General features: G+C 42.9%; 1 protein-coding gene across 4 annotated transcripts in view; it reads left to right on the top strand.

Annotated features, from left to right (window-relative positions):
- The window catches only part of apba2b (amyloid beta (A4) precursor protein-binding, family A, member 2b), a 69575-nt gene that overhangs the window by 33675 nt on the left and 11322 nt on the right, over positions 1–24578 (top strand). For 3 of the 4 annotated variants that reach the window (XM_028956067.1, XM_028956064.1, XM_028956065.1), the window contains 4 exons: positions 11326–12481; positions 16728–16799; positions 19086–19125; positions 20277–20422. In XM_028956067.1, the coding sequence (XP_028811900.1) occupies positions 11372–12481; positions 16728–16799; positions 19086–19125; positions 20277–20422 (1368 nt within the window). In that variant the 5' untranslated portion in view covers positions 11326–11371. Of the gene's footprint in view, positions 1–9477; positions 9516–11325; positions 12482–16727; positions 16800–19085; positions 19126–20276; positions 20423–24578 lie in introns of those variants that run through there. The other variant, XM_028956066.1, reaches the window with a different exon arrangement.

Genomic DNA, 24578 nt, shown 5'->3' with positions numbered 1-24578 from the left:
TGGATGACCTTTCAAATACATTTTCAAAGATTTGACAGAATATTAGCCCACAGCAACTGAAGAACATGATGGCTGTTGCTGAGATATTGAATGATGCACGGTGAACGAGCTTACATTGTTAATAATTGCAAGGCTTGAGATTACAACAATGCTGGATTCAGTCAACACCTGTCTTGGCTCACATTGCAATTATTTCTGGCAGTGTTATTAATGATTACATGATTGATATAGAAATAATTTTAAATAATCATAAATGCAGATCACAGCATCCACCCATATGCAATGACTTCATAATTCTATCATTGCCATACCTGACAGCTACTCAGAATGCCTTCCTCATACTGATATGCAAGGTCCTAGTGGATAGCCTAGTGGGTAACACACTCACCTATGAACCAGAAGACCCAGGTTCAAATCCCTCTTATTTCCATTGTGTCCCTGAGCAAGACACTTAACCCTAAGATGCTGCAGGGGGGACTGTCCCTGTAACTACTGATTGTAAGTCGCTCTGGATAAGGGCATCGGATAAATGCTGTAAATGTAAATGTAAATATGTTAAGCATTTCTTTTTTCTGATACCACAAATGAATCTGTCTCGTATTCCAAAAAATACACAGACATACTACAATTTTTAACATGATTAATTGGACCATTTTTTTAATCAATTGACACCACTTATATTGCACAGTGGTATACAAAAAACACAATTTTTTGCTTATAGCAGTGGCACATTTACTGATTTCTTTATACTGGCAGCATCTTTGGCATGAATCTCTTACACCTCATGTCTCCAGGACTGGTATCTGTCTTCTGCCAGGTCTGCTTAAGGGTAATGTGTCCACAGTAAGCTTGTAGGCCTTCAGGTAAACTAACCAAAAGAAGAAGAAGAAGAAATCATCATTCTTGGTAGTGCAACATAACAAGCATCTGGTCTCCTGGCAAGGATTAACAGAAGATGCTTAGCCTTTGGTTTGTACCCTGTGTTCCCATCTGAGATAATTATAACCATTATACACTGACCTATTTTCCCAGACTCTTAATTTGAGCCTTTTCTGTTTGCTGCAATTTGGGGACTAGCAAACTGCCCTGACCAGGAGCGTAAGTAGAAAAGAGGTGTTCGCTGTAAAAAAAATGTAAAATTACGATATGATGTCAGCCTTCTGGGTGGCTTCGTTACATGTTTTGGTCAGCTGTCGTGCAGTCCCCCGATGCTGTGTCCCCAAGTGAAGATGGGGCGTTTTCAGAATATAAATGAAGGAATCACAGGACCTTGCGGGATGTTTTTTGCGAAGCAATAAAAAGAAGAGATAAAAATACAAATTGTCATCAGCGTGTGTTTATTTCTCCACTGTCACATGATTATCACAATTTCTCTGAAGCGCTGTGCCTTTCATCTTCATCTTGCAGCATTGTTCATCGTGTGCTGTACTGAAACCGTTTGCCAGTGTTGCCCTCTGTAGCCTTAAGATGACAAAGGTGTTTGTTACTAAGCGCTCGGAGTTGCAAGGCTAACCCATGAGAACAATAATGGTTGCCTGGGTGACAGGCATTTGCACGTGCGTGTGTGTGCGTGTGTGTGTGCACTCTTACCAGCATTGAGCAATGGCTTTCTCGCTCTCTCACTTTCCCTCTTTCGCTGCTGCAGTGTGTGGGAGTGCGTGCTGAGGAGGACGAAAACAGAATCTCAATGAGAGAGCTATTTCACATGAGCACACACACACACACACACACACACACACACATACACACACATACACAAGTATGAAGTCTCTATCTCTTTGTGAAAAGTTCATCATTCATAAAAAAAAATCATCATCTTAACAAACAACAACAATAATTGATTTTGTCTGCTTAAACCTTCAACGAAGAGCAATTTGTTCTGAGGAAGAGGACAAAACTGCAGTATGATTGCTACATGAAGAGGAGGATTTATGGTACATACATCGGAGGAATGACATTTACGAAAGGATCTTGCTGGCTAAAGTCTATTTCGGACTGAAAGTCGGGGTGTTGTGTCTCTGACATTTTGACAAATCTGATATACTGGGGATGAGAGAGAGAAAGAGAATGAGACTTCAATTCAGAATGCAATTTCCAGGAGCAGCCAAGCAGCAGGTAGCTGGCGCATCTCTTTCTGAAATAAAACATTTTTTCCACTCCACTTTGTTCACAGTGGGATCCCTGATATTCCGGGTTCCCTGCACTGCTGCTGTGAAAGGGAGTGCTTTTCCAAAAAGTCAAGAGGACCCCCTTCCACTTCGACCTTAGATAGACTGTTAAGTGTGTGAAGTTGATGGACCTCTCCACATCAAGAAGGAAGCGGTTTAGCTTCTGTGGACCATAAATCAGATACACACAAATACGCATATAGGCCTGTCGCTGTGCTTCATCCCTCTGAGATATTTAGTGCTCTCTGTGCGACCGTTTGAAATTAACCAACCTCTGGCAAAGCAAGCTGATGACTTTGTCCAGCAAAGTCTTATTTTTTCCAGCTGACTACATTTCATGACTTTAATTTAGTCTTTAATGATTCAGTTACGGTCGATAAAGCAAGTCATTAGAAGGTGTGGCAACACGCTCATTGCGGAAATCGAGGGATTTTAACACGAGTTTGCTGCTTTTCGTATGTCATTCGTATGTGCATAAATCTGACGCTTGTGACCACTGTTGGATATTATCCAATGTCATTACAAATTATAATATCAATTCATTGGGCAGAGCAGTTTGTCTTATTGCTTCAAATGCTCAAATCAAATCATTTAAAATTTTTGGGATCGAAACCTTACTGCCCACCATTGTGTCCCTGAGCAAGAATCCTGAGTTGCTCCAGGGGGACTGTCCCCCTGATTGTAAGGGCTTCAGTTAAATATATAATGTTGTCTTATCAATTTATATCAATAAATTATTGATTGATAAAAATGTATCATTTGTCTGTTTTCAGTCTCATATAAGGTAGCTTCACTGCCATTAGGTACCGAGATTAGATCCTCAGATCCCTTGTGAGACCATATGCTGGTGCGGATGGCTCTGGGTTCCTCCAAATGCAAGACAATATCAGGGAAATATATTTTTCTCTTGCATGAGTACTTAAGGGAATGGAAATTCACATTTACATTTACATAATTTATCAGACGCCCTTATCCAGAGTGACTTACAATCAGTAGTTACAGGGACAGTCCCCCTGGCGCAACTTGTCTTGCTCAGACACTCAATGGTAGTAAGTGGGACTTGAACCTGGGTATTCTGGTTCATAGGCGAGTGTGTTACCAACTAGCCTACTACCACCCTATTACCCACCCACCACAATATACCTCATATGGCTGGAGTGCGTCAGTAGTTCCTGCAAGACAAAGGTAGCTTTGGAGACTCAGGAGACATTCCCAGGTCATACAGGCACATAAAGGCAACACACAAACTACTGAGCCTCATTTTGACCTGTGTTTTGATTACATCAAAGTAGGATCAGCCTGTAGTGTGTTTTTCCATTTTATTTTTTAGCGTGACTCCAAATCCAAACCTCCATGGGTTGATAAATTTGATTTCCATCTATATTTTTTGTGTGATTTTGTTGTCAGTACATTCAACTATGTAAAAAAACAAGTATTTAATAGGAATATATCATTCATTGAGCTCTAGGATGTCTTATTTTTGTGTGTCCTTTATTTTTGGAGCAACCTATATAAGCAAACACCCGCTGAACACAACCGGAGTATTAGGTGAACATTCATGACACAGGTGTCACGACTGCGTGCTGACGGGGGAGAGAAGCGCAGAAGCAGGACATGCTGGGAAGGGATTTTATTAATAAACAATAAATAAATACAAATAAACAATGGCGCAGTGGCCAAAAATGGGAAATAAAGGGGAGAACTCAAACTAGCCCACAGGCGTGTGGCGATTGCCAGAACTCAAAATACAGCACAGAAACTCAAGTTTGTGCACCAAGTCCACAAAAATGTCGTCCCTCCCAAAGGGGCGGAAATCTCTGGCTTTTATGCACCATCAGGATTGGCCACCGGTGATGAGCCCAGCTGCAGTCAATCCTGACAACAGGAAAGCTCGGAATGTGGTACCAGGTGACTAGGACTGTGACAAATATACATTAAAAGTCTCCTCAGCTCTGTTATCCTTGTATTCATAGATCTCTACATAAACTGTTTTATTCCTGAAATCATATGAAATGTTTGGCAATTAAAGAAATAGTTTAAATATACTGTTTTTGTAATCATCATATAGTTAGATGCCCAGACTAAAAAGCAAGAACGTGTTTTTCCAGTGCGGGTGATGGTTTGATGGCTTGACGCGCCACCATCCTGTTCAGCAGAGTGTTATATTCAAAGAGCACCATCCATCAACCAATCAGCCTGTGATTAAAGGCTTCCATCACACAGTCATGAGAAACCCTGCAGCTCAACACCCATCTGTAGATGGGCACATCTGGACTGAGGCAGCTGTTCCTCACCTAATCCGATTTAAGCCTTTCAGTGAACTCACTAGGGTGATGCAGACCTCAGCTTATCTCTAAATTCTAACCCATTAGCATTTCATAACCCTCTCAACGAAAAAAAAAAACTGAAGTGGAAGCGCCATACTTGAGCAGGTCTCCATGCTTTCGTTTTCGGGTGAGGGGAAGGTGCTCAGTTCCTGTTAATCTCCCCTCACACTGTGCAATGTGTAAATGGGGAAGACTGAGTTGTATCTGCAGGTCATGGGCAATATAAATAAGCCTCTTGTACACCACTGATCTTCTTGGCTGCTGCAAACGGTGCGGTCGAGAGGCTACAGGGGGCAGGAGGAGGAAGATCAGAACAAGTAGGAGCACCGAATTGTGTAGGGCATTCATCACCTTTTATTTTCAAGTTGACAGCCGGTTTCATAAATCAGCAGATAGAAAGGGTTTGTTTTCCTTCGTCTTCTTTGCCTTCATATGCTGACTGACAGCTCTGGTAAAATGGTGGTTGTGCTGTAGTACTTGGGTCTAGGCTTTGTCTGTGAATTGAACTAATTTCGACTCTGTTTCTGTTCTGAGTGTTTTTACATTAGAATTTAAGACCTTTTCCTCAGTACTGTTTGAGATCATATGAGATCCTGACCTTGACAAAGACAAAATTCCTGTTGTGGTCTGGCATTGCTCTCAATCACCTCTAAGTCTTGACAGTGGAATTGGACATGATGTAGATGGTCTATATTCTATCACATCCACTTGCCATGTGTGGCATGAAGTTGGGTTTCATTACACAGTGAAACGAAATATCGTTGGATTATAGATTTTATAATTTTATTTTATTTATTACTGGGATCCCTGACACCTCTCTCATGTTGGATACTGACACCCATTCAGTGTGTTCCATCAGTAATAAAGGTTTGTGGTGCTTATTGCGGTTGTCAGCAGCGTAAAGCATTTAATCTTATGAAAATGAGTCTTATAATGCATATTCCTATTTTCACCTGTCAGACACACATTATTTCTTGTTATTTTGGATTTATAAGACCTCATAATGTATAACATTGTATGGATCAATGATCCAGGATCCAGGAACCTTGATCTGGATGATCTATAACAGACTCATACCTCAGGGGTCTTCCTTGTGACCTTGCTGAACCAACACATTGGCATCAAGTCCATCCTCTTTACCACACCCCTGTGCCTCCTCTGCAGTGCTGCATCCCTCGGTGGCTTTCCTAAACCCCTTATTCTGTGAAATTTGATTCTGTGGTTTGTGCCACCAAGGACAAACAGTGATTAGTCTGTGTCTGTGCTGTGCCTGCTGGATTTTCTCCAGACGGGGCCTTTGCTCTCTTGCAATTTTGCTGTAATGTGTGCCCTCCCCTCATTAACAGGGCCATTTTTATGTAGTTTGCTCATGTAACAGAGAAAGACTAGGCTAATACTTCATAGCATGTCAACATTGTCCTGTTGCCTACCCATGTGGATCAAAGGAAAAGAGGGCGGCGGTAAGCTGATAATCTGTCACTTTGTTCAGCCCTGTTCCCCACATGAACCCCACATTGGCCCTCTGGCACTAACACGATCACTCGGATATGGTGGCAATTATCTTGTGATTAGAGCGTGCAATATAAAAACTTGTTTTTCAAATTTGGTTTATAAAAGTGCTTTTCTTATTACTCATCTACTCTGTAAAAAAAAAAAAAATCTGTATAATTTCAGGAACAAATTCAGGATGTTCAGACTGATCCTGAAATACTGATACTTCTGATCCCAGCATTTGATTCAATACTAACAATACTATTTGGGGTAAATGCATTTAATATCATGTACTGGAAATCTGTGTTTACCTGTGTATATCAGTGTATATCCAAAATAGATATGCACATAACTGCATTGTAAGTAATGCACATTTGCATTTCTCCTGAGAAGAATAATGTTGTGGATGTCTGGAATCTTAAACGGTTTAAAAATGGTTTCTGGAAGAATAGATTTCCAGATATCTGGATATACAATTTGTACTGGTACTAATGCTGCTTTACTGAGAATATAGATTTGACTAGTATATATACTATTATAAATATATCTAAACTGAATTACAGATAGGAGTGTGGTTTCTTTATATGTTAAAACCGCTTGCCAGAGGCGCCCTCATGCAGGAGACGCCATTACCCTTCACAGAGACCCTCGCACGTCGTACAGCCTGGCGTGACAGCCGTCATTTTATTTCATCACTCAGACATCCCCATGCAAATATGTGCCTTGTCTGCAGAGATGGTGATGGACAGAGAGTCCTCCTGCATGGTTTATTAATTTTTTGTGGTACAAGGAGATGGGACGCAACATCCGGAATGTTCTCTGGTCCTCTCTGCAGCGACACGGGTTCATTTGTCACAGTGGAGGCGTGAAGGTGCTGTAAATCCTGCAGAAATTTTATTGCTTTTCCGACTGTTAAATTGAAATCATGCATCATGGCGCCTGGGTTTAATATTCAGGACCACTTGTTTCAGGGCCCTGATGAATGGACGTGAATTTGAAGAACAGAGCAGCAATTTTAACTTTGAAGTACAACTTTAACTTTGTCATCTTCTCGGCTTCGTGTTTTTATTTTTTGGCCCCATCAGAACAGAAATGGGTCTGTGCACTTTTTTAAAAGAAGGAATCGAGTAATTTGGGTTTATGATATTCTCCCCCTGGCAGAAGAGCAAATGCTTTTACGCAGAATTCTTCTGTCTGGCTCAAATTATACATGCTGTCAGTACCTTACGCAATGTAATAGCTGTGTACCGTGCACTTTAGTCCTTTCATCTGGAGCTGGTAATTTAGCAATTCCCCAGTTTTAAAGGCCTCAGTGACAGAACTCTTGCCTCGTCAGTCGGGCACGGTGAGAGGCGCTTATTCAGAAGTGGCAATGCACTTTTGGGGGGCAGGGATTTAGCTTTGTCGCTCAGGGACAGATCTGCACGTCATCCAGGAAAGTCATATTGTCATGCAAATCTAGCAGAATATGATTGTGATTATTATTATAAGAACAATGATTTAATCCCCACCCCCTATAAATTGTCAATACATATATGCAATTATTATCTGTTAAATCGGAGCAGAAACAATCTGCTCCGATCGTGCAGGTTTCACATAAATTTCTAATCAATTAAACAACTTAGATGCTTATTCAGACCAATTAAAAGGGATTAATCTCAGAATGAAGTCAATAAATGTCATTGAATTGTTCTGCTTATTGCCTCCTTGAAAATGATTTAACATTTTACTGTATATCATTTTAATAACTGTAAATGAATTACAGGTTGAATTTCAGCAGACTCAAAAGCATAGTTTCCTTTTTGCTGCATGTCAAGCAACTTTCCTTCAGGCCCAAAGCAATTACCGTCAAACGGAGCCCTCTGGCCCGGTACCGATTACCCAGCCACCAGGCCAGCCCACCATTCCCTACCTGCATTCAGTAGTGTCTCAGCGGCCTTTTATATGAGCAGCAGTCACTGTAAAGAGTGGAAAAACACCCTTTATGTTCCTATCAGTTTGGTGCACCCGTATTTTCATTAATTGCATTTTTATTGCTCCTTGACATGGTGATTGTTTATTACCTGCCTGGGACGGTTCCCATTCTCCTACACAGAATTACCTATCATCTGTGACTCGACATCTTTTTAATTCCCTCTTCCCGTCGCCAGCCGCTGATCATTTCATCTCCTGATTTCCCTAGGATCTTCTCGCTGAGGGGAGTCCTCACAGATGCCCGCTGGGGGAATCTGGATGCCACGCCTCCTTTAACCCTTCATGTGGCTAGATAACACCATGCTGACTCGAATATTGGTGCAGTGGGGGTGTTTTTAATATGTGGAGCGCCCTGAAACTTCATTGTAAGGTGGACGTAGTGCAGATTGATTCCTGTGTCCTGAACGTGCCCTCATTGACATGGTAATTTATTTAAAGTCAATAAAAAGCCTCAAGTTGTAAATGAATGCGGTGGCACACTGAGGGGATAAAGAAATCATGTTTTTATTGTTGATCATTCTTTCTTTAGAACATATTTGAGTTAATTTAAAGTCAGATAACCCATGCTGAATGTAAAACTGAATGATATACACACACATCATAAAAAGTTTCAACGGTATACGCAATGGGTGTTAGATTTACATTTACAGCATTAAGGTTAAGTGTCTTGCTAAGGAACTCAATGGTAGTAAGTGTCACGGTTCTAACCCGAAACAGAAAGAGAGAGGTTTATTATACGAACGAGTGCCGGCTTTAGCCGCAGCACCCCATGGATGCTGACGATCACGTTTAGGGCCGGATCGAGAGCAGGAGATGACGAGATGATGCGATAAGGGAGAAGGATTGAAAAGATCGGTCTTACTTTGGTCGTTGACGACAGTTGGGTGACAATCATTGACTGAGCAGCTGGCAGTGGCCATGTTGCCAATTGATGGGAGTCACGTTACCTGGTTTCCATGGTGCTCCCGGTCACCTGAACGGAGTCACGTGACAGTAAAGGGGGTTTGAACCTGTGACTTTGTAGTCTTCTGGTTTATAGGCTAGTGTCTAACCCACTAGGCTACTGCCACCCTTTATGTTATAAATGACAATATATTTTGTTTATCACAAATAGAAATTGCACTATTTACATAAATTGTAAATGGACAACATTACAATGATGTTAATTTTATTCAATTATATCTAATACAACAAAATCCATCAAAAAACTATTTATACTTTATATTATAATACTTTACATTTTTGTGTGGCCGATTAGAACAAACTTGATCAAATATAACCTCTTGGCTGCATTAAGAAGGTTTCATAGCAAAGACTACATACAAGAGGCACTGATTGGTTCACAAGGCAGCTAGCTGAGAGGAGGTGAAAGGTCACTGGTACCCAGGGGAGGCAGTTACCCTTAGTTACCAGCAGTGTCTAGCAGGGATGGGAGTGGTGTGGGCTGGGAGGGGAGGAGCCCCGATCTCCAGGGGAGTGGCGAGGGGGGCAGGGTCGTGGCCCGCTTGTAACAATGCACGCCTGGTTCTTTAAACGCACAGCATCACAGGAGCAGGTACGGCTGTTGTATACGGTTTTTGTTATTTGTTGCTGCTGCTTGTGTTGTGGTGGGGACGCCTGCTGTCAGGAACGGGTTGTGTGTGTGTGTGTGTGTGTGTGTGTGTGTGTGTGTGTGTGTGTGTGTGAAGGAGGCAGGTCTTTGGAATGATTTCCCCTGCGTGTCGTTGGCTGTGATGTAGTGCTGACTGTACAGGGCTGATCACAGCGCGGAGAACGAAAGCGGAGGAGAATCTAAAACAGGAGCTGGGCGGCTCTTCTTCTGTGTTTGTGTGTGTGTGTTGTGCACTGGAGAATGAAAAACAAGGACTCGGCCGCATTGTACGTTTTGTCCCAATGCTTGTGTGATTGTGTGTAGAGACACACACTTGGTGAAGGTTGTGGCTGTGTGTTGTGGCTGTGTGTGTCTGCATGTGTCCTTCTGCTCCACCCTGTTCCCTCCGACACTCGGGCTGGTGGGAGTCTCCGCGTGAATGCCGGGATAATTAGCCATTGTAATCACTAGTGATGGAAAATGTAATTAAACGAGGGCAAAGCGAGAGAGAGAGAGAGAGAGAGAGAGAGAGAGAGAGAAGGAGCCGCAACAAAAGGCCTTCGGAGAGCCGTTGTTGTTGGTAACTGAGAGACAGCGCTGAGGGGAATATGTCAGGGAGAGAAAATAATGCCATGTGCTCACAGCTTCTCCTCCTCCTCCTCCTCCCTGCTGTATTTGCGCCCGCATTGTACCCCAGCACAGCCACTACTTGTCCCTGTGCGAGAGGTTCAGGCCGCGGTTTTTCTCTCTCTGACAGCCCATTGTTGATTCTCTGCATCCCCTCTCCATCTCCGCTCTTTTAGTGTTTTATTTCTGGCCCTACATTTCACGACCACTGCAAATACATGCTGAGTTGATCAACCTTCTGTCCGGAGATTTCAAGTACTTGTTGATTCGTGTTAATTCATATATACATATATGAATACATTTTTGGTGAGACGTGTTCAACTTGCTCTCGTTGGTCTGAATTCAGCCCTTTGTGTTCCCCCCGCGAGTGACACAAACTGGCGGTGACCACACCCTTCTGACTGAAACCCAGGCTGAGATGCTAATGGCCGCCCCCTCCCCTTATCTCCCCCACACACTGCCCTCACTGCCCTCCATCCACGGCGAGTGGGTCGATAGCATTCTCTGGGTGGTCCGAACGAACGTCCTCAAATCTGCATACCTCGTAATTCGATCATTGATCACAGCACTGACGCTCAGAAGGGGTGGCCCCGGGAAGCCGTACCATGCGCCGCATTGTCTGGAGCCCAAGGCGCGGTAGCAAATTGCAGCAGCTGGACGTAGTGCGGCCCCGTCAGGCTCAATAACACCAATTGACTGGTTCATGCGGCGGTGAAGAGCTCCCGAGCTCCTGACTACAGGTGTGTGTGTGTGTGTGTGCGCATCTTGAGTTTTTACTGTGAAATCGATGGACCTCTTCTGCTCCCCGGCATATGCAGGATGCGATTGGACCCCGTCGGACCGGCGCTCGCGCTCATTATTCTGTTGTTAGTTTTCCCAGGGTGAGGGATTACTGCTCAGACGATGTCCCGCCCGTCTGATCCCACACTTTTCTTAACGCTCCTCTAATTGTTGCTCTACGCCCCCTTTTCCGGTTTATAAATTTAATGTTGACAGGATTAAAACTCGGCACCATCCATCTCCCCATGCACGCTGCATCAGGCTCTTTCACAAAAACTCGCACACACAATGGTTAAGTGGCACCTCAGCGACAAAGAGTGCTGGTGGCTGTAATGCAGTTACTCTCCTCCTCTGTGTGTTTCTACAGGACTGACCACTCCAGAGATGTGCGGACAGTAACCAGCGGCTCTCCCATGGCTCACAGAAAGAGGCCGGGAGCTTCGGAGCCCCCCTCCCGCCCCTCCGCCCTCCCCTTTCCCACCGAAGACCGCCACTCGGACCACGAGGGCCAGCAAGGACCGGACGAGGTCCCCCAGCATGTATACTGTGACTCGGAAGGGGCGGAGTTGCCAGATAGCCGGCCAGCCACGCCCAACACTCCTGAACACGCCCACGATGGGTACCACGCCCGCCACGACAGTCTGGATGATGGGGACTCGAGTTCCGACTATGTGAACAACACGTCGGAAGAGGAAGAGGAGGAGGACTATGATGAAGGGCTACCCGAGGAGGACGAGGGCGTGACGTACTACATTCGCTACTGCCCTGAGGATGACAGCTACCTGGAGGGCATGGACTGTAACGAGGTGGACTACGCCCGAAGACACGCCCCTCAGGTGCCCCATGCCGACACGGACGAGTGCCAGGAGGCTGAGGGGCAGTGGGTGGAGGGGGACGGGGAGGTTCGCTGCGAGGTGCTGGAGCAGGACCCAGATGAAGAGCAGCTCTACGACGGCCGGCCAGAACCCGTACTGGACCATCATCCTCCTCAACAGGAGCCCTCCACCCGACCCCAACATGTGAGGGAGGTGGAGGATGGAGAGGACAGTGAGGATTACTGTCCTAATGATGAGGATGACCCTGAGGATGACGAGGATGACGGGAGAGTTGGAGGCAGCTATGGCGGGGATTACTACACCCCAGAGGACAATGGCAACTCGGTGCGTTCTTCCCAGTATGGAAACCGTAAAACCAGGGAGGGTGTAGAGGAGGCGGAGGAGGCAGAGGAGGACATTGATCAGATCGTGGCGGAGATCAAGATGAGCATGAGCATGGGCAGCCTGAGCAGCAGCACCGACCAGAGCCCAGAGGACCTAGTGCCCGATCCCGCCATGCCTGTCTCATACCCGGCCGAGGCCCCGGCCAAACCGGAACCGCACGCTCCCTACCCCCCTCCGCACCGCCACGACGGCAGACCCAAATCCCTCAACATACCCCCTGCTCACCACAACTCTGAGGTGGAGAGGAGCTTCAAGGTGCCCGTGCGCAGCCCTGAGGAGAGGCAGAGGTGGGCGCAGGAGCAGGTGAGATGACCTTGATGCTGCGGGTTTTAATAAAAAAAATGGTATAATCTCCATTACTCCAACTCTCAAGTCAGTTATGGCTTAAATTCATACAGTTGTTTTCACGGCAACATCATTCGATACATATAAATGTTTGTATTTTTTTGTATTTATCATCAAATGTTCCATTACTGCTCACACCGTAATATAATGTAAGTTACCTCAATACTGGCCCACAGCTTTAGACATTATACAGTTTAGGGCTGTACAAAAAATACAAAGAAAGCTGCAGACAAAATATTTATCAAAAATTACCTAAAATTACCTAAAATTGAGTTACCTAAAACAGTACAGGCCAAAAGTTTGGACACACCTTCTCATTCAATGTGTTTTCTTTATTTTCATGACCATTTACGTTGGTAGATTCTCACTGAAGGCATCAAAACTATGAGTGAACACATGTGGAGTTATGTACTTAATAAAAAGTGGAGACCTGACCACCACAGTCACCGGACCTGAACCCAGTCGAGATGGTTTGGGGTGAGCTGGACCGCAGGGAGCAAGGGCCAACAAGTGCTAAACACCTCTGGGAACTCCTTCAAGACTGTTGGAAAACCATTTCAGGTGACGACGTCTTGAAGCTCATCGAGAGAATGCCAAGAGTGTGCAAAGCAGTAATCAGAGCAAAGAAACTAGAATATAAAACATGATTTCAGTTATTTCACCTTTTTTTGTTAACAACGTGTTCATCCTTAGTTTTTGATGCCTTCAGTGAGAATCTACCAATGTGATACATTGGCCTGTACTGTATTCCCTTTCTGAACAATTTAAGTTACTGTTCGAAAGTCTTTTGAGGGATTAAATTTATTTCGGTGGTATGGTAGGTATCCCTATACACACAGGGAGAATAAGATTAGTCCTCAATTTTTCACAGTGGAAAATGGTTTCAGCTTGTGTTTCAAAGAACACACTTCTATAAATTAATAATCAGTTCATCCTCGATATTGGATGAACTGGCACTGCAGATACCTCTTGTTGGTCACAGCGTTCTTGACCTTTCACCACCAACATTTGTGTCGAATGTGAAGATATTGACTAATTTTCTCTGACCATGAACATGTTAGATGATCCATGCTGAACATATGTCACAAATGTGTGTATTTTCTTTACCCATAATGCACTGCGGAGCTGCAAGGGGTGATACAGGGACAGCTTGGACCGTGTCCTTGTTTGACTGCAGGGCTGACCGGCCCGTTTCTGCTGATTAGATGTTTCTCGGTATATAGCTGACTCGTGTGTGTTTATGAGTTGTTGTTCACCAGGAAAATGGCTTCTGCAGCCCCTGCTGTGATGCACTATGACAAATAAAACGATTCCCTGTGCGATTACGACAGATCAGGAATGCACATCACGTATGTGAAAACAGTCAGTTGCGGTGCTTCATTAATTTAGAAAATGTGTGGGAAGTTGATGAAAACATGGAGGCACGTCAATTCTATTTCTACTCTTTTTTTTTTGGCAGGGTATATTTAATGGGATGCGCTGAACTTCTGTCAGCCATATTTAGAAATAGCAGCGGGACAGACTCGTACTCAGGTGCTTTAAGAGATTTAATATTAAATAAAAAGAGAGATCTGTTTTGTAAAAAATGAGCACTAAAGTATGCCAGCTGATCATAACTCCAAGCAGATCATAAAGCTGATAGATTAAGGCATGGAGATAGTTCGTTAAAAAACAAAAGTAATTGGAATAAATTAACCAATGCAGATGGGACGATTTGACACCCTGAGGATGGATTATAAAGTGGTGAAGAAAGTCATTTTCATGCAGGAATTGAAAAATCATCAGTGAGATTGTCCTCATTTTCTCAAGCTCTTGTTTTCTGAAGCAAGGCTTGTTTTTACTTCAAATCTTATGGTTGTTAAAATGCTGTTTCATTTTGTAGTTCAGTACATTGGTACTGGAATCAAGGATTTATTTTTCTCCAACAAGGACTCTCATCTACCCTTCTATACTGAGGTTTTGGGGAGTTTACACTATGAACTAAATGAGCTGTGGGTTTTGGGTCCAGAGCTTCATCTCACATCTAGAAGAGCTTTCATGGAGAGTGCTGTCAGATATATAAACTGTTTCTGTAGTCGGTTCTTTACTGTTGGACAGTGTGTGTGTGTGTGTGTGTGTGTGTGTGTATGTGTGTGTGTGTGCCAAGTCTGCCAACTCTTTGACTGTAGCAGATTTGTGCCTTTGAAATGGATTAAAAGATGATTTGTGATGGAAGGAAGGGAGCAGAGGCAGAGAGAGAGAGAGAGAGAGAGATTTATGTCCCCCGCGCCACACTCGTTACTGCATTTCTGGTGTAGGTCCCAGCCCCTGCACACACACACACACACACACACACACACACCACCTAATCTCAGCCAGGCCATGGGTCCCCTGAGCCTGGGTGTTCCTGTCTCTGACCTCTGATGTACCTTCTCTTCAGAGTAGCAGATGGAGAAGGTGGAGTGAGGCATGCAGCAGGTGATGCATGTTCTGTTGGGCTGTGTGTGTGTTTTTTTGAGCATCAGCCACAGAGCTTAGCTCTCTGTAATCTGTGGCTGACTTTATCTCTCAAATTCAAATGGCCTTTTATTCGGACATTTCACTCACTCATTCTTCACATATACCTTTACTGCAAGTGCCACAGGCCATTAAGTTTATTTCCCTGTAATGGAGTTCCATATTTGAAATAATCGTGGTAAAGAGCAAATAATTAAATAGGTGACAACATTGTAAAAAATTGTAATGTAACATCAAGGTATTTCTTATAAAGTACCATTTTCTATAAACTAATTTTTCCATAAATACATTTAAGAGTACTCCAATGATACATATTAATGATAATTTATTCATAATAATTTAATGAAATTTAACGGAAAAAAAAGTTACTCCATTGTCCTATATACAGGGAGTGCAGAATTATTAGGCAAATGAGTATTTTGTCCACATCATCCTCTTCATGCATGTTGTCTTACGCCAAGCTGTATAGGCTTGAAAGCCTACTACCAATTAAGCATATTAGGTGATGTGCATCTCTGTAATGAGAAGGGGTGTGGTCTAATGACATCAACACCCTACAGGGAGTGCAGAATTATTAGGCAAATGAGTGTTTTGTCCACATCATCCCCTTCATGCATGTTGTCTTACGCCAAGCTGTATAGGCTTGAAAGCCTACTCCCAATTAAGCATATTAGGTGATGTGCATCTCTGTAATGAGAAGGGGTGTGGTCTAATGACATCAACACCCTATATCAGATGTGCATAATTATTAGGCAACTTCCTTTCCTTTGGCAAAATGGGTCAAAAGAAGGACTTGACAGGCTCAGAAAAGTCAAAAATAGTGAGATATCTTGCAGAGGGATGCAGAACTCTTAAAATTGCAAAGCTTCAGAAGCGTGATCATCGAACAATCAAGCGTTTCATTCAAAATAGTCAACAGGGTCGCAAGAAGCGTGTGGAAAAACCAAGGCACAAAATAACTGCCCATGAACTGAGAAAAGTCAAGCGTGCAGCTGCCAAGATGCCACTTGCCACCAGTTTGGCCATATTTCAGAGCTGCAACATCACTGGAGTGCCCAAAAGCACAAGGTGTTCAATACTCAGAGACATGGCCAAGGTAAGAAAGGCTGAAAGACGACCACCACTGAACAAGACACACAAGCTGAAACGTCAAGACTGGGCCAAGAAATATCTCAAGACTGATTTTTCTGTGCGGTCCACACTTATGTCAAATATCTGTATTAAAGTTTTTTTATGGTATTTTATCTAAATCATATTTCTGCAAAAAATGTTAGTTAATGGTCATCCTACTGCCATGAGGCCATATATATCTATAACATTTTATTATCCATATTGTTCTGGAACAGGTGAAATCATATTAGCATCTCATGAACTATCAGCTCCTCAAATGTGTTGAAATGTGTTTTATTTCTGACTGGACCCATCCAATGATGCTATTAGAATTAGCGAGGATACTTCATGCCAATCAAATTAAATAAGCTCTTTATCTCAGGGTGTCCTTCCTGAAAAAGTCAAATGAACATCAATCTGACCATGTCCACTGTAAGAAATATTACAAAATGTCACAATTATGAGAATGATTGCAGAAATTATTATGGAAAATCTAATGACTTTCACCTTTGTCTGGATGAAGAATTTTTTTAGCATTAATGTGGAGTTAAATCTTGGCTACGGGGCTCTGTGTCTAACATCATTCCTCTCCACCCAGATGGAGCAGCCCAGGAAGCAGCAGCGCTCTGACCTCAACGGCCCACTGGAGAACAATAACGTCCCTGCTGAGGTGAGCGGTCTATTTCACACCGTGGCTACAAAAGGACGAAAGGAAGAAGGAAAACTGGGAAGGCTGAGTATTGATTAATAACAGTGCAGGGTGAAAAGAACTTACTGCTCGAAAAATACCCAACTCAGATTTTAATCTAATGAAAAAGTTCACATTTCGATCCGCGCTGCACTTTGCTGCACTTTGCTGCACACTGCGGTTGTTTCAGCGACAGAGAGATTTGTTAAGAACTTACACAAGAACTCGACTTGAGATGCAGACGTGCTGTAAAGCCAATTTTTGTTGAGGTCACTTTTTGGTATGGAGTTTCCCTTGATTCTATGTTAGGGCAGTCAGTTAGCACCATGACTGACAGTCCATCCGTACCACGTAACACTGGCATGATCCATGTTGAGCCGCTGCCTCGGTGCTGGCAACATGGTAGTGATGGAGGTCGCGTACGCTCAACTTCACAAGACAGGGTTTACTAAAACAACCCAGTACAAGGACAATACACATGAAAGCACAGCACAATACGCACCGACGTAGCCAGGGGAAACTTTTAAAAACCGGGCAGCAACAAAGCGGAAATGAAGTACATTTATCCAGGATACAACAGGTGAACACAAAATTCCGGTCTGGAATACGGGACTAGAGAATCTCCCAAAGACCTGACATCCCCATTAAACAAGATTTTACATTTTGGGCAAGTTCTGGACAGTTCCATCAATTTTAGATTTAGAATGGGTTTGCCTTGGTTAATTCTGGTGTGTCTAGCACATCATATTCCAGGAATTTTACATCCAAGGAGCGGCAACTGCAGTAACCAGCATCACAGTCAGCTCCTGTTTACTCTACAGTAACTAGGATTGTGCTGTAACTACATGGAGGATGTTGCCTTGGTGGTATAGGTCAGCGTTTCCCAACCCTGGTCCTGGAGGAACGTCTGCAACGGGCTGGAGTCTTCACTCCAGCCCTACCTAGGCTCTAAATAGGCTCGGGTGTTACTTAATGGCCTAATAATGAGTGGGGCAGATTGGGAAGATATGTGGGTTGGAACAAAACCTTCCTGGCAGATGTTCCTACAGGACCAGGGTAGGGAAACACTGATATACTGTAGGTGATAAATGTTTTAACTTGTTGAAATTTTAGCTGCTTAAGTATGACATAAATATTGCTCACTCGATACCTTCACATTGCTATTTCAAAGCTGGCAAACAACAAAAAGCCGTGTATCTGCGAATCGATTAGTAATATATGGTAATATACAGTATACAGTACTGAAAAAGGCTATTGCATAGGGATATAGTGTACATAAGTTGTAAACTGACCCCTCACCATCACCAACATAAGAAGTTCAACTGTCACACAATAACAGTTAATAGGTTGGTTATTAAAAGGGCTGCTGCCATACTATGAGGATTTGTTTTTAAGCACAGTTCAGCATTGTCAAAAGTGTCACCCGGCTGACATTATTTAAGTTTAGTTCACTTTGTAAGTAGTTTAAGCACCAATATTCCCAAAATGAACTCCAGAATGTTACAGTACACCCTTTGCAGGTAGTGCAGCCACCAATTATTTTACTATCCTGACAAAAAACTGCACCTGAAACAGTTCTCCCCTTGTTAGAGTCACTCTGGTACAAAGACTTTGGCAGGTTTACAGAGTCTGTCTGCATGGAGCTCGTCAGCCTGCCAGGCTCCCCTCTCCTTGCCTCTAATGAAATGGATGGACAGGGGTGCAGGAGCACTTCCTTTACAATATAATTAATGAGCAGAAACATTTCTTCCGTTCTGACCTTCCACTTTGAGTGTCAGTCTTTTAAAGTGAGGCCATTTGCACTGAGTGCCTCAATGTCTGGGCCACCCATTGCAAACTCCTGCAAACTTGTCAGAGAAGGTGAGATTGGTCCTGTGGTCTGTAACATATATTTTTTTAACATATAAATAAATATCAACTACAAAGCTTAAAAACAGAAATCTAGCTTCTCAAATGATTATAATATTACCAACAATCAATGCAGGCATTGGCGGCCTAGCAGGTAAGGAAATGGACCCATAATCGGAAATTTGCCGTTTCTCGGTACACTCAGATTACATGAGATGAGTTGAAGGTTTGCTTTTATGGCCTGGATTTATTTTTAAAGAACATACACTGTGATTCTTTGTAATTATTATATTATTCATTAACATATTAAATTGTTCTCTTTAAACATTCTTTTAAAGTCTTACGATGCTAATTATTGTGTGGACTGTGTAGTGTTTACCTCACTTTCTTATGATCTGAATCCATTTTCCCCCATTGTAGCAAACAAAGAAGACAGCGTCTTTCCCCAGCTTTGTTGATGGTGAGTTTTGATGTTTTATTCCATTTTCCTTTTATCTCTCCCATGATACTTTGCCTTAAACATTTTAAGAACAAAATCAAAAAGGCAGAAATAAATCAATTTCTCCACATCAAAAGCAAGACATTAGTGGGAAGATGATTACAGGATAGAGGTAACTGACTCTGTTTTTCTGGGTTTTGGCCTTCAAACACAATTACAAACGCAGTCATTGTGATGCAGCACTGGGTGACAGGAGAGCTTTCAGAAGCAACAGACATTCTTGTGCTTTAGTTCCAGCACAGAAATACAATTCTTCTCAGACTCTATGTATTTTTATCATCGATTGAAACAGATAACTGAGCAATGTGAGTCTGCCAGAGCTTCACAGCAGGAGGGCTGGTCACATTTAAGGAATTTTCAACATTACCAAAAAAAAAAAAAAAACAACACACAGGCTTTTGTTAGGGCCAAATAACATTTAATCTGTGTGCACTTTGATTTATAGCTGAACCTAAAATAATGACAGCGGGTTGCGTCCCTCAGTGGGTGTCTCCGAGTCCACATCTACATATCAGATTAATCCCCTGCGCATTTCCCACCCACAGCCAGTCTTGCATTTTTATCACACTGTGTGTGTGTGTGTGTGTGTGTGTGTGTGTGTGTGTTCCGAACTTCCCCTGGTCTAGGGTCAGGGGAACAAGGGTGGTGAAGCTGCCAATGATGAGTGAACAAGGGGAACCAAAGCGTACAAAAATAGTGACCAAAGTTTATTTACAATATATATAGATGAAACCACAATGGCAGGGACTATGGACAGCGCTAAATCAAAGAAAGAAATAAACACTACTAGCCCTATAAGACCTCTAGTCCTAACTGTTATTAACACAGTGGCTGACTACCTGACTTACAGGGTTTGACGGGGGAAGGAAGCGCAGAGGCGGGACATAATGCAAACAAGGATTTATTACAACAGAAACAAAACCAGGCCAAAAACAGGGGAATCAAAGGGGAGAACAGACGCCTGTCACGGCTGGCCACTGCTCTCTAAAAGTGATGGGTTACAAGCAGAGGACATTGCATTGTGTCACCGTGTGCTGTGCTGTGTTTCACAATGACAATCACTTCACTCCTGTTAATAACCTCTAATCCCTCGTCTTCCTGCTGTCTGTCAGTTCCAGGCCCCTGTGAGCCGGAAGATCTCATCGATGGCATCATCTTCGCTGCCAACTACCTTGGGTCCACGCAGCTGCTGTCGGAACGGAACCCGTCCAAAAACATCCGTATGATGCAGGCTCAGGAGGCAGTCAGTCGAGTCAAGGTAACCCAGCACAGCAGTCGCCATCGCCCACCGACCCCGCCCCCGCTCCCACCTTCACTCCCTCCCGCCCACCTACTGCCGTCCGACCCGAGGCTTCTGATGACTCAGAGCACGCTTGCGTTCTTACTGCATTATTCTTGTTTGTTTACACCCCAGGAGACCATGCCTGATCAGTAGTTATAGGATTAATTATACGACGGTGATGAATAATCTCCTGCGTCCCCAATAGGCTGATTCCGAACCCCATAGACTTCTCTTTACACCCCAGCTGCATTTTTTTCCTTGGTAAAATCTTGTTTTAATGATGCCACAGTGAAGCAGTGAAATCCCAGAGGTCTGACTGGAATTTGAGGATGATTTTTACACAAGGAGAAACTTTATTTTGCACATACATAGTAAATTCTTTACATTTTAAGAGCAGGAGCACGAGATCTTTAAACAACGATACAGTTTTCTAAAAAAAAAAAAGAAAGAAAGAAACTTGGCCGCAATCGGGCCAGATTGTCCACACGGACGGCATCTCGCCAGAGCAGTTGCAGCATTCCGACTGGACGCGTGTGCCATTCTGGAGAGGCAGGAATGGTGGTGAGGGTTGACCGGTCCGCTGGCATGCAGGGTGCCGGTTATCTCGCCTCCTTTTGTACACTGCTGTTTTTCTCATTTACTTCCAATGCATACTGATGGAGGATCCGTGGGCTCTGCGGTACCTGTGACTGGCAGCGGCTGATACTAGGCGCTTGTTTGTTTCTGACATGCAGCTATTTAGGAATGGCATTTTCATTTCTGCTAGGGGGAAAAAGCAGGTAATAATAGTAAAATTATTGGTGGGCCAAGGCAGGTATTTGTTTCCTTAAATGAAACAAGGACTGACTAGACAACTGAAGGACATGGCCAACCCAAGCTTATTTTCTCCAAACTGTTTAGATGAAAATATTTCTCCTGCTGAAGACCTATTGGGCCATTATACATTTTCAACCTGTCTCTGTATGTACTCTCATACTTACACCATGCAGTTTGTCATTTGTTTGAGAGACAAAATGAGGAAAAAAATCCTCTGATTTTTAAATAATTTATTTGCAAATTATGGTGGAAAATTAGTATTTGGTCACTAACAAAAGTTCATCTCAATACTTTGTTATATACCCTTTGTTGTCAATGACGGAGGTCAAACGTCTTCACAAGGTTTTCACACACTGTTGCTGGTATTTTGGCCCATTCTTCCATGCAGATCTCCTCTACAGCAGTGATGTTTTGGGGCTGTCGCTGGGTAACACAGACTTTCAACTCCCTCCAAAGATTTTCTATGGGGTTGACATCCAGAACCTTGAAATGCTTCTTACGAAGCCATTCCTTCGTTACCCGGGCAGTGTGTTTGGGATCATTGTCATGCTGAAAGACCCAGCCACGTTTCATCTTCAGTGCCCTTGCTGATGGAAGGAGGTTTTCACTCAAAAACTTACGAAACATGGCCCCATTCATTCTTTCCTTTACACAGATCAGTCATCCGGGTCCCTTTGCAGAAAAACACCCCCAAAACATGATGTTTCCACTCCCATACTTCACAGTAGGTATGGTGTTCTTTGGATGCAACTCAGCATTCTTTCTCCTCCAAACACGACAAGTAGAGTTTTTACCAAAAAGTTCTGTTTTGGTTTCATCAGACCATATGACATTCTCCCAATCCTCTTCTGGATCATCCAGATGCTCTCTAGCAAACTTCAGACAGGCCTGGACATTTGAGTCCCTGGCGTCGTACTGATGGTAGCCTTTGTTACCCAGCTCTCTGCAGGTCATTCACTAGGTCCCCCCGTGTGGTTCTGGGATTTTTGATCACCGTTCTTGTAATCATTTTGACCCCACAGGGTGAGATCTTGCGTAGAGCCCCAGATCGAGGGAGATTAACAGTGGTCTTGTATGTCTTCCATTTTCTAATAATTGCTCCCACAGTTGATTTCTTCAAACCAAGCTGCTTACCTATTGCAGATTCAGTCTTCCCAGCCTTGTGCAGGTCTACAATTTTGTTTCTGGTGTCCTTACACAGCTCTTTGGTCTTGGCCATAGTGGAGTTTGGAGTGTGACTGTTTGAGGTTGTAGACACGTGTCTTTTATACTGATAATGAGTCCAAACAGGTGCCATTAATACAGGTAATGAGTGCAGGACAGAGGAGCCTTTTACAGAAGAACTTATAGGTCTGTGAGAGTCAGAAATCTTGCTTGTTTGTTAGTGACCAAATACTAATTTTCCACCATAATTTAAAAATCAGAGGATGTGATTTTCTGGATATTTTTCTTATTTTGTCTCTCATAGTTGAGGTATACCTATGATGAAAATTACAGGCCACTCTCATCTTTTTAACTTGCACAATGGGTGGCTGACTAAATGTTTTGCCCCACTGTATGTGTATAGTCTAAAAGTTTTCGCTAGGGCTTATGGAAGCTGGTTAGCATAGGAAGGAGAGGGTCTGGTTTTATTGTCCTGTATTTTTTAATTATTGCTAAAAATTGATTGGGCAAAAATACACTTTGGTTGCATGATAGTATTCAATGAACATTTTATGGGGCAGTGGTGGCCTAGTGGTTAAGGAAGTGGCCCCGTAATCAGAAGGTTGCCGGTTCCCAATCTGCCAAGGTGCCACTGAGGTGCACACTGCTCCCCGGGCACCTGTTATGGCTGAACACTGCTCACCAAGGGTGATGGTTAAATACAGAGGACACATTTCATTGTGTCACCATGTGCTGTTCTGTGTATCACAATGACAATCACTTCACTTTACTGGTAGGCAGTTATTTATAGTACGTCCTTAGTTACGTCCATTTTTATCAAAAGAATAAATGAGATCTTTGATCTATTATTGCTTTTGTATCTGATGACTGGAACAACCAGTGCAATAGACCTGTGAAGAGGTTACGACTGATAAACCCCTAAATGAGACTATTGATGCCCAAAGGATGGCTGTGGTTTGAATTTCTTTTCACATGTATGAGTCCACCTTTTTTAATTGACTGATTATACTTTCTGTAGCACTATCCTGTGATATTCTTAAAAAAAATGAAGGCTCTTTTTATTTGGGTCTGGCCTGTGCCAAGACCTGTAATAAAGTACTGAAACTGGAACTTGACCTGTGGTACTGGATCAGAAATCAATGTGCCAAAGTGAAAATTCTGGGGCTCATAGATTATTTAAATAATTAATAATAATTGCAATAAGCCCAATAATAATTGCAATAAGCCCAATTATCTTAACTGAACAACTCCTAATAGTAACATTTTACAATGCAGTATTTATTATTTAGAAGTTTATTAGCCAGGACAGCCTGTCTTTTTGACTATATCAGTTGGGATGGGATCACATAGGATGTTTGTTTTGCTATATTAATCATGTTAGGTCCCTTATCATGAAAATTTCACTTTGTGAGATTATTTAACATTAACACGATAATGCGCGTCCTGGGGAAATCTCATAGTGGGACTGGCTGGCTCAAGTGGCTGTATTTCTGCACAAAGGCTGAATTTCAGAAAGAAACTTCAGATTAGGGTAGCACTAAGCAAAAAAAAATTCAATTACATGATTTTTAATGCTGAAATGGAAAAAGTTAACATTCTGCACTTAAAATTATTATTTTATTATTTTGTATATATTACTTTTTTGTATATATTACTATATATTACTTATGCAAAGTGTTATTGAATGCATTTCCATTGATTTCCATTGATTTTTGTCCAAGCGTTTTTATATTGTATGTAATGCTTGACTTCTGAGAAGTTCCTTGTCATACAGCAACAGGCGGCTGATCACTGGGTGATTGTCAGCTTTTAACTGGGCCACCGAAGGTTTCATTTCTGTAAATGCGTCTTCATGGCTGCACGGGCCAGCCTCTACCCACCCAGCTGAAAAGCAATCCAATCTGGACTCCCCTTTCTTTCCTCACCACCATCAAAAGCCTTTCAAGTTGAAACCATGGCAACGTCCAACTGACAGCTTTTTCCTTTTGTAAATTATTTATTTTATTTCCTTACCTCTGTTATTTTTGTCACTTTTCGGCACTTACTGTCCCTTCACACAGAAAAGGCCTGACATGTACTGTGTGTGTGTGTTTGTCACTTTAGAGACAGGGTCAGGGCAATTCTCCTGCCTCACACCTCTGTCCAAGAACAC

The sequence above is a fragment of the Denticeps clupeoides genome, chromosome 16, assembly GCF_900700375.1.
Source record: "Denticeps clupeoides chromosome 16, fDenClu1.1, whole genome shotgun sequence".
NCBI classification, from domain to species: Eukaryota; Metazoa; Chordata; class Actinopteri; order Clupeiformes; family Denticipitidae; genus Denticeps; species Denticeps clupeoides.
This window is presented reverse-complemented; position numbering and strand designations above follow the sequence as displayed.